Genomic DNA, 13,861 nt, shown 5'->3' with positions numbered 1-13,861 from the left:
AAGGTGTTTTTTAAATTATGTGTTTGAAAATGCCACTTTTAGAAAGTGGGCCTTTTCTTGCTTTACCACCCTGTGCCTCTGCCTGCCTGTGGAATCAATGTCTGGTTTAGACTGACAGCTGGGTTGTTTATGCATTCACTCTGAAGTGTCACACAAAGGGAGCTGAGGTGTCCCCTGCATATCCTTATGGCCCATCACCAGGCTGATGGGCTTCCTGAGTTAGAGTGGTGGGAGGAGTTGTCACTGACAACTGAATAGGGCTGTGCCTGCCTCTCACAATGCTGTCCAATGCTGTCCTCGTGTGTTGTGTCTGGAGCCAGGGCAGGGCAAGGCATGGTCTTGTGGACAACAAAGACTTTCCTTTGAAGGCTGCCTACTTCAGTGGTCAAAAGGGGTATACAGATTGGACCTATAACCCCACATTTTTTAAAGCATCTTGATCAAGAGCAGACTGTGCTAAGAAGAAGAGCTAAAGAGCTATGAGGAGGAGTACTGCCCTTTGCTGTGTGTTGTTTTCCTGGGGTGGCATGCAGTTGCTGCTTCTGTCTTTGAGAGGAAAAGGACAGGACTTTGCTGTGTATCCTGCTTTAGAAGTTTCCCCAAAGGCTTGTGTGTGCTTACCTCCTGTTAAGATGTCTCAGGGCCAACAAAGACTTCACCTGCAATATCCCTAAACTCCACTGCAGGGAGTTCTGACCTGCCAAGTGGTGCCAATTCCAATTCTGGGCCTTGGAGACATCAAAATCGACGCTTCGCCCATCTGTCGCCTGTTTTTCTGATGCAGCATCGCAGTGCGGGAGAAAACTCCATGCACTGCTGCCATGCACCCCAAGAAATTAAAGCAGCGCCTTCCCGTGGCTTAAGACTGCCACAGCCCGAGTTCAGCGCTCCATGTCTCTGAAGTCTGAGACCACCGCACTGACTCCGACACAGACCCTGCTGTGTGGCTGAAAGAATCAACATATCGTTGGACCACGGCTGAAAGAATCGTCGCATCACCTGTTTGCAGCTGCCATATCGACCTCCAGCGAATTTGGATTTCCACACATCACACCTGTGCACCAAGTTTTCCACTGCATCACCTGCAGACCAGAACCATCTTGGATTTCAATGCCACGGTTCTTCTTACAGTCCAGAACTGATGCAACACTTCTCCTGCGTGCAGCAGAACTGACACATCGCTTCCCCAGGTACTTAGGCAACCAATGCTCTGCTGTGTTTTCTAACACTTCCCTCCTTTGTGGCTATTTTTCCTTGTGAATTTTAATGCATCTAATGTACTTTGTGTAAAACCACCACATCCATAGAGTTCTATTGACAGAATTGCTTTAAACCTTTAAAACGTGATGTCTTAAGTTCTATGTGTTGAATTTTTGCTGTTTTGGTCTTGTTTGGTTTAGATAAAAATTGTTTATTATTGTAAACTGTGTGGTGTCCATTTGTGGTGTTTTCCCTGTGTTACTGTATGTGGTATGTGCAAATGGTTTATACACTGCCTTTCAGATAGGTCTGACTGCTTGTGCCAAGCTACCAAAGAGGTGAGCAGGGGTTATCTTGGATGTGTAACTCTCTTATCCTCACTAGAAGCAAGTGTCCCTACTTAGACAGATTTGACAGAGTGAAAGCCACTGCCATCTAGAGATGGATTTCTGATATCTCTAAACACAGAGTTATTTCACACCGCATCAAATACTTAAACACTATCAAGAGGGAAGTCTATACGAACAGAATTAATTACTGTTAAAGCTTTTAAGCAACAAAAGTAGGTGCTTCTGAAGTTACCATTAAACTACATTAAGCAAATATCTACCACTACCATTGAAAAAGTATTCAAAATAACAATGAATATACTTTTTACAATTTCACTCATTCTGATGGTAGAAAAGTAACTTAAATATAATTTAGTGTCCCTCCATCAGACCACTGCCTGGGTATTGTGTGGGTGCCAGGGTATTTGTTAAGAGCATGAGCCTTTGTATTCGTAAGCCTTGTGAGTAATATATGTGATTTTGAGTTGGAGTCGGTGAAGTGAATTCATAGTAGAAGACACATTGTTCCATTTTTGGGGGTTGGGGTTCATTTGGCTACATGGTTCTGTAGACATTATTTGCATTAATAAAGCTCATGGATAACACACCGTTGCTAATGCTGCGGTAGTCAGAGTATGCAATTACCAGGCCATTTCCAACTCTGGAGGAGATTGGATTTGGAGGAGTGGGAAGACTTTGCAATGCATGGGAACGCTAAAAGTAGATGGATTTTATTAAATTTTTTATCTGGAAAGCTAATGTGAGATGTGCATGACAGAGAATGCTCAGATGTATTTTTCAGTGACGTCCGAGGCAGTAACTGACTTGAATGCCATTTGAAATTCGTGATTTGGGTTTAGTTCCATCCCACACTAGAAGCTTTCATTTAAGTACTGTTTAAACAGGAGAAGTTCCCTTTTGTGCACTGTTGGAAATGTAAGGGACATTTGACTCCAGGCTTCATTATATCAAAATCATTCTTAAGATAGATGTGAACCAACATATAATTTTTAAATGTACCTATCATTTTCACATAATTGAAACATCTAGCGCATTAACCCATTAAACAGAGGTGGTGAAAGGCAAGTGGCAATACATCTTTTGAGATCAAATGGCCAATGTGCACCTGTGGCTTCAATCACTGCAGAGGGTTTGGAACTGTATTAGGTTTAAACCAGTTTATTAGTAAAGAAGTACCTGGGTGGTTCACATAAAAAATGTAACCTTAAAGATTCAAAATGCTTCAATATTAAATACTGCCCCATAACATAATTAGAAATTTAGTCAACCCAGTTGTAAAATTATGCTACGGCCAGTACTTAACTTTAAAAAAAATAAAAAATTGCCAGGGCTCTTGTCAGGAGGCCACTGCAGCTTGCATCAGCCATTGCCCCAGAAAGTACCAACACAGTACCAACACTAACCATCAAACTCCTATAAGTGTGAGAATTTTGCCTATTCCAGGTCCCTAACGCTATAATACGGTATTAGCATTTTTATATGTAAACAACTGTTCTTGTACTCATCTGTATTTTGGATAAATAGTGCCACCATGTGGCAGAATTCCATAAGCGCCAGTCTTGATAATTAAGTGGCCGGTGCCAAGCACCAGAAACCACTGGCTCAAATTAAGTTCTGGCTATGACCCATCCAAACGCAGCAGAAAATAAACACAAAGGGAGGAAGCAGAAGGCTGAGAGACAAAAGAGTACAAAATATCAAACAGTTGAATAGGTACCCCATCATCTCTACTCCTCCTCTCTGTAGGTGTGTTCCCAGCCCGTAACTATGACAAGTCCTCTCACAATGCTCGAGAACAATGAATCACACCTGCACAGAGACAATTTCGAGCATCCCCCTGAGTCTTATGACAGCCTGTCTAGGAAGGTTTGAGCAGATTTCATCTGTAAAAAAAGAATAGCACTTCTTTTCCATTTCTATTTTCAGGCACTCAAGATAACAGACAGAGGCAACTAAACCCCTTGCGGCCATTCTTTTCTAGATGGTGACATGGGACTGTTTCTTCAATACGTGTTCGGATTCAGGTGGTCCTCCTTTCCCTTAATCACCACTTTTAAGAGTCTATCTCTCTAATCTGGTCAGGTAACTCAGCCCTGATCATGTACCATCATGATTCCATCATCTTTTTTCCTCAGGAAGAGATGGCAATTGCACAAATCACCTGCCATCACAGCATCTCCCTCTAGTCCTAGCAAATCCAGAAACTACTTTGAGATCTCCACTTTGGCTTGCTGCATTATCTCCTCAACAGTGGCATGCAGAGCATTGCTACAACACAGGAAAGCTCTCTCTCCCTGCTAAAAGCTAAAGTCCTCTCTGAGAATCAAGTCTGGGTCACTATGTGTTTTAGAAGAGACACCCTATTTGGATCACAAAAGTTCTCTTTCCTTTTCTAGTGGTCCGCCATAATAGCAGGATTTTATCAATGTTCAGCAGAGACCCAATGACTAAACTTGTTTATCTTTTTCCTGCACATCCAGTACCCAGGTCAGGGAGTCATTCTTCAGGGCCCGTATTTACAAGCAGGTTAGACATCCATAGGGAGCCAGCCACCGGAGTAGCCTCACCCACTGGAGTAGAATGTTGACCCCTCACGGCGATTCCGTCCACCTGCCATCCCCACATTGTGAATGTGGCTGCCCAGTTTCATGGGGTTGGGCTCTCATCCCTGCCCTACATCCAGAATTGGGATGCTTGGCACCACCGCTGCTCCACCCAGGAATATCCTCAAGTTGCAGAGGGTCACCTCCTCCAGGGCTCGATGTGGGCACGGTGCTGAGCAACGGCAGTTTTTTAAAGGAGGCATTGATACGGGTCTCTATCGAGCTCTGTTTTGTGCCCTGGCACAGGCGGTCTGTTTTTTTCCAGATTGAAGTGACAGCAGGGACATCGATGTGCGTGGGCGCACACTGCTCACTTCTCACTAGTGCAGAAGTTACAGCATGACGTCATGCAATGTGAGCATTGTAGGGGAAGGGAAATCCTTTAAAAAGGGTAATTTTCTCTCTGGATTTCCGTTCTCTTTTTGAAACTCAGGAGCAGCAACATTGTCGTGGTGTCACCAGGGCTTTAAGTGGAAGCTTTTTCAATGTTGTATACAAGCCATAGTTGCTGCATATTTATCTTATGTAACTAGCAACCATTGACAAAGCCAATAGTCCTGACTTCTTGTAGGTATGATGTTACTTGTACATAAACAGCAAAATACAAGTCGACGGCCCACTATGCTAAGCACAGATTTTTAGCCTAGGTGTTTTTAAGCCATGCCCTTAATTACATTGGCCACGCCCCTTTTAGAGACCCCCCAGTTTTTTCATCCCACTTAAAGCCCTGACCACCTCCTCACTGATTGCTCCAGCATGGGCCGCACGCAGTGCTTAATTTGCAAAAAACATAAGTGCCAGGGCCCTTTTCAGTAGGCCATTGCAGCATGCATCACCCATTGCCCTCACCAGGGCAGCCAGTGAAGTTACCAAATCAACTACTAACCATCATACTCCTACAAGTGTGACAATTCGGACCATTCCAGGCACCCAAAGCCATAAGAATGGCTTGGCCGGTTAGGTATTTCTATTTTTTTATGTATATTCAGTTAATAAACAACTGTTCTTGTTCTCATCTGTAAATTGCACAAGCAGCGTCACCATGTAGCAGCCTGCCATAAGTACTGGTGTTGACAATTAGATGCCGGCGCCAAGCACCCTAAACCACCGGCTCAAATTTAAGCTCTGGCCGCACTGCTCTGAGTCCAGGAGACTGGAGAGAAGAGTCATTAGCTGGTGGACTCTCCACCAGAGCACTCCTTTGCATAAAACATCGAAGGTGCCCACGAGCATCCCCTCCTCCTCCTCCCAGATCACAGTGAGTCAGTGGACTCCGGGCCCCATTGTAACAACAAGTCAGGCAGAAGAACAGAACCGGCCTTGAGTGCTTTAAGTGGACGAGTCATTGTCTTGCTCACTGTCTGGCCTCATCCCTTGATTTAATTGTTCTGTGGTTGTGTCAGACACACTAGTCCATTCTTTAAGCCTTTTGAGAAGAACAATGCAGTCCACGGAGTGTATTGCAGGCTGCTGAGCGGTCAAGAAGTAAGAGGGTGGCTTACTTGCATTCATCTACACTGGGGAGGACTGGCCTGTCCCAATGGTTTCAGGAATTCCAACTACCACGCAGACCCTTATGCAGAGTGCCTGAAATTGTGATAAAGGTGCGATTTAGAGTAATGTGGCAGTACTACACTAAAACAGTGAATATCTGTCTATCTCTGCTTCGAGCTCTTCGGAAGATACTCCCGTTTTTACCCACCCTTGTTAGATCTCAAGTGGGACGAAGTATTGTTCTAAGCAGAATAGATTATTGTAATGCACTCCTTCTGGGTGCCCCAGCCTCTTTGACAAAGAAATTACAAAGAGTACAGACTATGGCAGCTAAGTTGGCATTAAATCGGCCATATGGAGCCTCTGCCTCTTTGGCCCTAAAGGACCTACACTGGCTGCCCGTTGTGCAAAGAGTTCAATTTAAGGCACTCGGTGTTGTCTACAGGGCATTACACAACATTAGGCCAAAAGTACTACACAGGAAGTTTGTATGGGACTCTCCTGTTAGATCCCTGCGCTCTTCTTCTGCAAATCTGGTCTGTGTTCCCCATGACAATAAAGCTCGAATGAGGGGCAGATCTTTCAGTTTCACAGCATCCAGACTTTGGAATGCACTACCTCCAGAGCTTAGACAATTGAACACCTTGTCACGCTTCAGGAAGGAACTGAAAACCAGACTGTTCCCTAGAGACTAGACTTTCGCCTATCTCAGTTCTGATATTCGCTGATTGGTAATCAAAGCGCCAGGATACCCTTGGGGTGACAGCTGCACTATATAAGTGCACTTTACATTACATTTCATTACATTACTACACGTTCAGATGGTGGTAACTCTATTAATGCAACTATGGCATTAGAAAAATGACCTCTGCGGTGGCAGCGGTTTGTATAAATATGTAGGTATGACTATATGGTACCACTTTTGAAGAAGCAGAATTAATGTAAATTATTGGTAAAAACGTGCGCCACCCAGACTGTGTATGCTTTAATTCTGCGAAAACTGCAATGTAGCAAACGTGCAATGAAATTAAAATGATTTTCATATGTAATAGCGTTTAAACATGGCAATGGAAATATAAGGCAACATAAGGATACAACCACAGCAATAGAGACATAGTCAACATCATTTCAAATATGTGCCTGGATGGGGAACGCTGGAGCTGTGGACGGAGATCTGTCTCTTCCTCTTGTGTGCACTGTGAAAACTGAAATGCTTTCCATTCAGCCGGAGCACAAAGAAGGGTCATTATTTCTATTTTTAAACCTGCCAGGGGCAGGCACGTCTAGCGCGGCGAGGAGGTTCATATCTTCATCAACATACATAATTGCTCCTTTTTACCCGGGCACAGAGATCCGGAGGCTTGGCGGCGAGGCTCTGAGGCATCTCCCTGCAGCGGGTGGAGAGGTTCAGAATGGCGGTGGCCGCCATGTGCGCCGCCTCCATGTCGTGGGTGTAATCGAAGCTGCTCTTGCTGCACGTGCTGCTGGCGCTGCTGCCGCCGCCACAACTCATGTTGCTGCTGCTGCTGCTCATGGCGTAACTGCTCGTTGTGCTGCTAGTTGGGCTGGAATTCTTGCAATAGCGTTTTGCTGTGGGAACAAAAAGAATCCGGGATTAATAAATGCGAACATCATCCGCATCAACAGCACAGCATTTTGTTGAGATTTGCCAGTATAGGATTAACATACGAAGCTACCCATCCAACTAGGCCCTCATCAAGGGCGGGGACATCTAAAGGTTTTGGGGGTCTCTGGCCAATCCTATTTTGGGGGCCCGTGTTTTCTTTCATGCCCTCTTTGGCCAGGTCACTGATAGAGCACAGGAACACTTGTCTACATTCTAAATCTGTTTACATCTAATATTCAGGGATATTGACATCTGTTTTCTATGTTGTAACATAGCAGCAACTCACTAATATTACTGTAAATAATCTCTGTAACAACCTGCTATTTCGCACATGAGGTCCTGTTTTGATCTAAAAAAAACTTGATTATGGATGCTGCATGAAACAAACACATTTCTCTCCAAAATGTCTGTAATAGACTCACACATCAATCACCCTGATTGAAAAAAAATGAAAAGAAAACGGTATTTGAAAGAATCTGGTTAAGAATTATTCAAGGTAATTAGGGCAAGACTCTAGTGCAGAACAGAGATGACACTATCAGAGGCCCCCCTGAAAGGCTGGGGCCCTGGGCCAGAGCTCACTATGTCCATGCCTTAAAACGTCTCTGATCAAGGGTTGCATGTAATTTTCGGTGTCGTATTACCACACCCAATATTCATGAAACTATAGGGTGCAGTAATTGCAGGGTGCAGCATTACTGCATTACCCGAGAATAGTGGCAGGCGGTAAGTTTTGGAGGGAGAGGGGCAGACGGGACACACACACGTGCACATGCACATAACACTCACAACCATGCATTCACACACACACATACATTCAAAATACACGTTACCAAACATTCATACATACATGCACGCACACACCAAATATTAATTTAAAAACAAAATAAAACACACACTTACCTGCAGCCAGCTCTTCCTCAGCGGTTCCAGAAGGTTTGGGACTGCTGCCTTCCCTGATTGGCTGACCTATGGTCAGCCAATCAGGGAAGGCAGCAGTCCCAACGTCATCACAGAATGGGATGGAGTCAGTGAGACTGCTGACCCCTCCCCACTCTGTGATGAAGTGTCACTGATTGACACTCAACCTTGGGCACTTCAGGGCTGAAAACCGAAGCGCCCAGGTGCAAGGCAATCAGTGACTCTACGCCTCATCACTGAAGGGAGGGCCTCAGGAACCTTTGCTGAGCTGAGGTCACACCCATAGGAGCTGTGACTTCCTTAGCCCAGCTAAGGTTAGCTCAGGCAGCCAGGAGCCTGCCCTAAATGCGCATGTCTGGCTCCTGGCTGCCTGAACTGATAGTGAACAGTGTCTGTCAGGCTGACCTTTGTTCAGCCTGAGAGACACTATTTGTGAAGGGCAAAAGGTGGAGGGTCGTGGCGCCTCAGCCCCAACGGACAGGCTGCGCCTGCCCGAGAAGTAATCCAACCTGATTCCCAAGGAGTTTTTCCTCATTCTGTACTCTTTGCCCTGCACAGGTTTCAAAAGGTTTGTCCTGACAGACCGTGCGGTGATATGCAACTGTAAGTGGGAGACTCAGCACAACTCGTAATCCCGATTATGACCGTTACTCAAATTGCTGGCCAAATTGGGACTTATGAGTTTTTCATCGCCAGTCCTGAGAAGAAACATATTGGCTACAAGATAACACAGTTGATCTAGCTACTAAGCAAGCAATGATGTGCAACATTCTAAGAAAAGCACAGGGAGACAGATGGAAGTTCAACAGGACCACATTTACAAATGTGGATTTATTCAACTACTTACAGTTGTCAAGCAAAGCAAACACAATGACCCCAAAACTTACCCTAGGATTCCTAGCCCTACAACTACTGGAGGGCAAAAGAACACTTGCGGCTTATGCTGTTTGTGTTTGAAAGCAACAAGTAGATAGCACTAAAGATGGCTGTGAGGTGGTATCCTCGCTGGGCCTCATTGCTAGTTGCCCAGCAGTACTTAATTTACATAAATAATAAGCGCCGGTGCACAAAGGCTTTCTCAGAAGCTCTACAGTCAGCACAGGTGATTATCAGGATTGCCGAAAACCATGGCTGCATAGACTTGATTGCACCTCATGACTGTTTCTTCCACCACACTACACTTCCTACCCCTTTATTTCACTCTTGCATGTTCCTTTTCATATCTGATTTCTCCTTTGTTTGTTTTTTGGTCACTCTCCTCCTCCTTTTGCCCTTTTGTGTTTTTCACTGTCTTACTTTGGGTCAAAGTCTGATGAGAAATAGTAACTTTCAGTGTACCCGATCTTCATCCATCAGCTCAAACAAGGCACTGCTTATCAATATTTTGGTGTGGGAATATCAGTTAAGGAATACCCCTGCTACATTTAGCAGTATATATCTGAAATGGAATTGTAATTAGTGGCTGATTTGAGTTTGGCAGGGATGAGGCCTAATTTATAGTGCTGGAGTTTATGCAGTTGCCTACAGCATGTTTTGGCACTTTTCGACTTTCTTTCCCTAATTAAATAGTGTCAGGTTTATCTGGCAAAGTCTACACCAGAAAAACAAGAAACTAGTAAACCTGCATTACTTGCAATCCCAATTCAGGAACAAACTGAGGTTTTGCACACACTTAGTAACATAGAGGGTACTCAGATAATGTTCGTTGGAAATGTGCCCTTCCTGCAGGGCCACCCAGGATTGTTTTGCCTTTTTACTGAACTCTATTTTTGTTGGCTGTAAAACTGTGTGCACTTTAGCCTTGCTAGCCAGCAGTAAAGTGTTTGTGCTCTCCTTGAGAAACATAGTAAAATTAGTATGCAGTTGTCACCAGTATATTTGCCTTCTACCCTCCTATTTTGCTGGTCTAGTTTTTGCTGGCCTTAGGTCTTTGCACACTTTACCACTGCTAACTAGTGCTAATGTGCTTGTGCTCTATACTTTAAATATGGAGTTTTACATCCCTGAGATAGTGTTACCACAAGTAATGAGGGCCTGTAAATTAAATGCTACTAGTGCCCCTGCGGCACTGATTGTGCCACCCACTTAAGTAGCCCTTCTCAGCATGTCTCAGGCCTTTCATAGCAGCCTGTGTGTTCAGTTTTTAAACTACCTTTTCGACCTGGCAAAATAAATGGGGGGCAGAAATTTCCAAGCACCTCTGGAACCTTGTGTTAGACAAGTCGACCAGGCGGAAAAGCGGCGGGCGGTCTTTCCGTCCGCTGTGGACCCCCCCTGGCATCCTAATATGGCGAGGGGTCTTTGAGGTGTGGATGGCGGACGGATCGCCCGCGCTGGGCCAGAGGTGACTACCGCCGGCCCGGCGGGGGCGATCCGCCCGCCATCCTAATGGGCTCCTTAGTGTGTACTACACTTTCCCTGACTAGAGTGTGGGTCCCTACTTGGACAGGGTGCATACTTCTGCCAACTAGAGACCCTATTTCTAACAATGCCAGTGAAACTTGTTAGGTGTTCAAGTATCAGTGTGCATATATTGTTTAAATAAATGTGGAAATATGCTAGTTTCAGCGTAACTTTTCACAAAACTCAAAATTAAAATGAATAAAAACAAATATAATTATAAATAAAGAAATGGGAATAAATACAAGCAGAAATGTCCAGAAAATAAATGCCATAAAATTGGGACCCCGATTGATAAGTCACCCCTAAGGTACGCCTTATAGCCCATAGGGCAGGGTGTATGCTCTTTCCAATGTCAGACATGAATATTTTATGTTTTATATATCCTGACAGTGAAAAGCAAATTGCATGGCAGGCTCTCCCATTGGTTGCAACTTGTTTACACCATAACAACTAATAAGTGCTAATTTAAGTTTGGAAATAGCTAGAAAAATGGTTCAAGGACTCATTTTAATAGTAGTGTATTAATGGAAATGTCAAATTTTATATTACTATTTTGGAAATTACACCTTTTTCTGCCTAAAACTTAAGACTTTCCAGACAGTGTAGAGCTGTAACCTGACCCCTGATGGCTCTCTTGTGGTGTGATGTGTATTGCTCCCAGATGGTGTAAAAGGGCTCTGGGTATGGGAATGGGGCTCCTTCCCTGACAAAGTGGCCTGGGGTTGCCATGGCCAGCCACTTCCTGAGCTTTAATAGATGCCTACCTTGTCACTAGCAGATGAAGCTTATACCTAGGCCTGCCTCCCCTTTGTCTCTCTAGTGAGGCGGACACCAAACCCAGTGGGAGAGGAGGAGCTGACAAGAACAAGTTTAGGGGTGGGCAAAGGCTTTCACTGGGAATAAACGTGGATACCACAGATCGCTCCTCAGAACACTCCTGAATCCGTGAGGAATTAGAAGAAGCACTGCCCTGCTGTCCCCAAACTGCTGGACGAGGGTCTTGGAAACTCTTTACCAACTTTCTGCCTGGAGAACCGACGGAGTAAGGGTTCACAGTCAAAGCTACAGCCATAGATGTCAAATCTCGTTCGGCCTCAACTTTTTGGTTTGCCCTGCTGAAGAAGATCTGACTTCCAGAGAAAAGAACAACACAGAGGGCTTAATTGTGACCAAAGCTGACCAGCATCTGGTTTATGTTGAGGACTTTCTGGGCATGGACTTAGGACTTTGTCTGCTCTAAGCTTTCCCGCCTTCTTCATCAGCCACACTGGGACCCTACTTTTCAGCAACCCATCATTGTTGAGTCCTGCTTAGAATCCACCTTGCAACTTGCCCCTCTGACAACTCATCGATAACCACTTTTCCACTTTTTCTCCATAAATATTTGTAAATCAGAAAGTAAACTTTCCACCGGAACCTGTATTACTGAGAAAAAATGAATATTACTGGATGAATCTGCTGTGTTGACCTAAACCATTTTAAAAAGGATGAGCATCATTCTTTGCTTTCTTTAGGAATTCCAATATTTCAAGTTGTAATGTTTTAACCAAAGCCGCCTTTAATCCTCTTAGATATATTGGCATTTATAATGGGGAATCCTAGCTAGGCAGTACGGAGCACTGCACCTTACGGGGGTGTTTGGGAGACAAACTAAATAATAGTTTACATCAAGTGGAGATTAGACAGTTAGGTCTTGAGGTTCAAAAGTCACCAGCTCTAGCCAGTAAGCTACATTCACCACTTTGCTACATCTTTACTTGCTCTCCTACCCAATACATTCCGTGACTCCCTTCTCTCTTGCAATATACCCATGGAGCATTCCTCTACTATAACCCTTCACTTGTACAACACTTCCATGCTCTCTGGCTATACTTGTGCAGCTTATCTATACATAAATACAGATAGCCTTGCCGCATAGCTGAGTGTTTCATCAGAACTGACTCTGACTGACACCAAGCCATGCAAAGCCTTGCTGCACAGCTGCAATGTTCCTCACAATCAATGACAAGTGACACAAAGTCACACAAAGCCTCGCAGAACAGCTGAAAGCCTCATTGGAACCGATGCCAAGTGGCGCAAAGCCTCGCAAAGCAACGCCATGCAGACCTGACATCAAGGATATAGGGTACAACTCCCAGCAGTCCAAACTTCGTCCTTTGCCCGGCCTGCCCACAAAATCCCAGTCAGCCTGATTGTGTCTGGGTCCAGCGTGCCCAGATACCCTTAGTTGACGCTTTGTGCTTCTAGGCACTATATTTACTTAAATCTTTGAAATTGCATATTTTATTTGTTAATATCTACTCTATTAAGCCTGACTGCTTTTGTGACAAGTTACCATAGCTCAGATTAATTTAGTGACCTTTGTGGTTCACCCCGAGAAGGATTATGGTTGTTGCCTGAGTGAGCTTCCACCGCCCAAACCAATTGTCCAATTTCTCACACCATTCAATGTCGGAAGAGACTCCTTGATGCGGCCCACACTATTCCCACACACCCCAAATTCTTATGCTTTGCCTTAATGGTTTAAGTTTAATTGCATCTAGGTACAATGTTTGTGCAAGTACCTAGCAGGCCCAATAGCCTGACCCAATGGCAACGTCAATCAAGGGAGGCTCGTAACTCTTCTTTGCAAACTCTGGTCTCCGGCTACTGAGGGCTTGTGAACAAGAGAGGTCTCATTGTCTTTCACAGCTGATATAATGGCCTTTTCAGTCTTCAGGTGGCCTGCATTGACCTCAGACATCGGTGCTTAGCCCCAGTGGTGATCGGTAAGTGTTCCTTCTTTTGCTGTGCTTCTCTTATCAAGATACATTGGTCTTGGCAGGAAGGCAGCCTTTAGGTGCTTTCCTCTTCCTCACAGGGCTTGGTGGTCCTGGCAGTCAGACAAACAATAAACGATCTCCTCTTCACAGGATGCACTGGTCTTGTTATTCAGGTAAAAGCATGGTGCTCCAGGCTCAGGGCAAGTGGTCTTGACTCCCTGGGTGTTGGTCCCCAGTACTGGTTTCAGCAACAAAGAAGTCTTGCAATTTTCTCTATTCTGATGAGAAGGGGCACATGTTATTTCCTTAATCGTCCAAATCCGGACACATCTTTGATTTAGTGTCTGGTCTTTGAAATATGTGTTGGGTATCAGCTCTTTTGAAGTGCTCTGTCCTCTGCACTACCCCATATCACATGGACAGTCTGCCAAAGGAGGTGTGTCTCCAAGTCTGAATGACCCACAACAAAGGTAAAGGGAGTAACTGGACCTCAAACCTGGC

At 44.7% G+C, this 13,861-nt stretch overlaps 1 protein-coding gene across 10 annotated transcripts in view; it reads right to left on the bottom strand.

Moving 5' to 3' along the window:
* MYT1L (myelin transcription factor 1 like) overlaps positions 1–13,861 on the bottom strand; it is a 1,127,044-nt gene that overhangs the window by 172,254 nt on the left and 940,929 nt on the right. For all 10 annotated transcript variants that reach the window (XM_085610775.1, XM_085610782.1, XM_085610783.1 and 7 more), the window contains one exon: positions 6,987–7,237. In XM_085610775.1, the coding sequence (XP_085466901.1) occupies positions 6,987–7,237 (251 nt within the window). The remainder of the gene's footprint in view (positions 1–6,986; positions 7,238–13,861) is intronic.

This window comes from Triturus cristatus, chromosome 6 (assembly GCF_964204655.1).
Source record: "Triturus cristatus chromosome 6, aTriCri1.1, whole genome shotgun sequence".
NCBI classification, from domain to species: Eukaryota; Metazoa; Chordata; class Amphibia; order Caudata; family Salamandridae; genus Triturus; species Triturus cristatus.
This window is presented reverse-complemented; position numbering and strand designations above follow the sequence as displayed.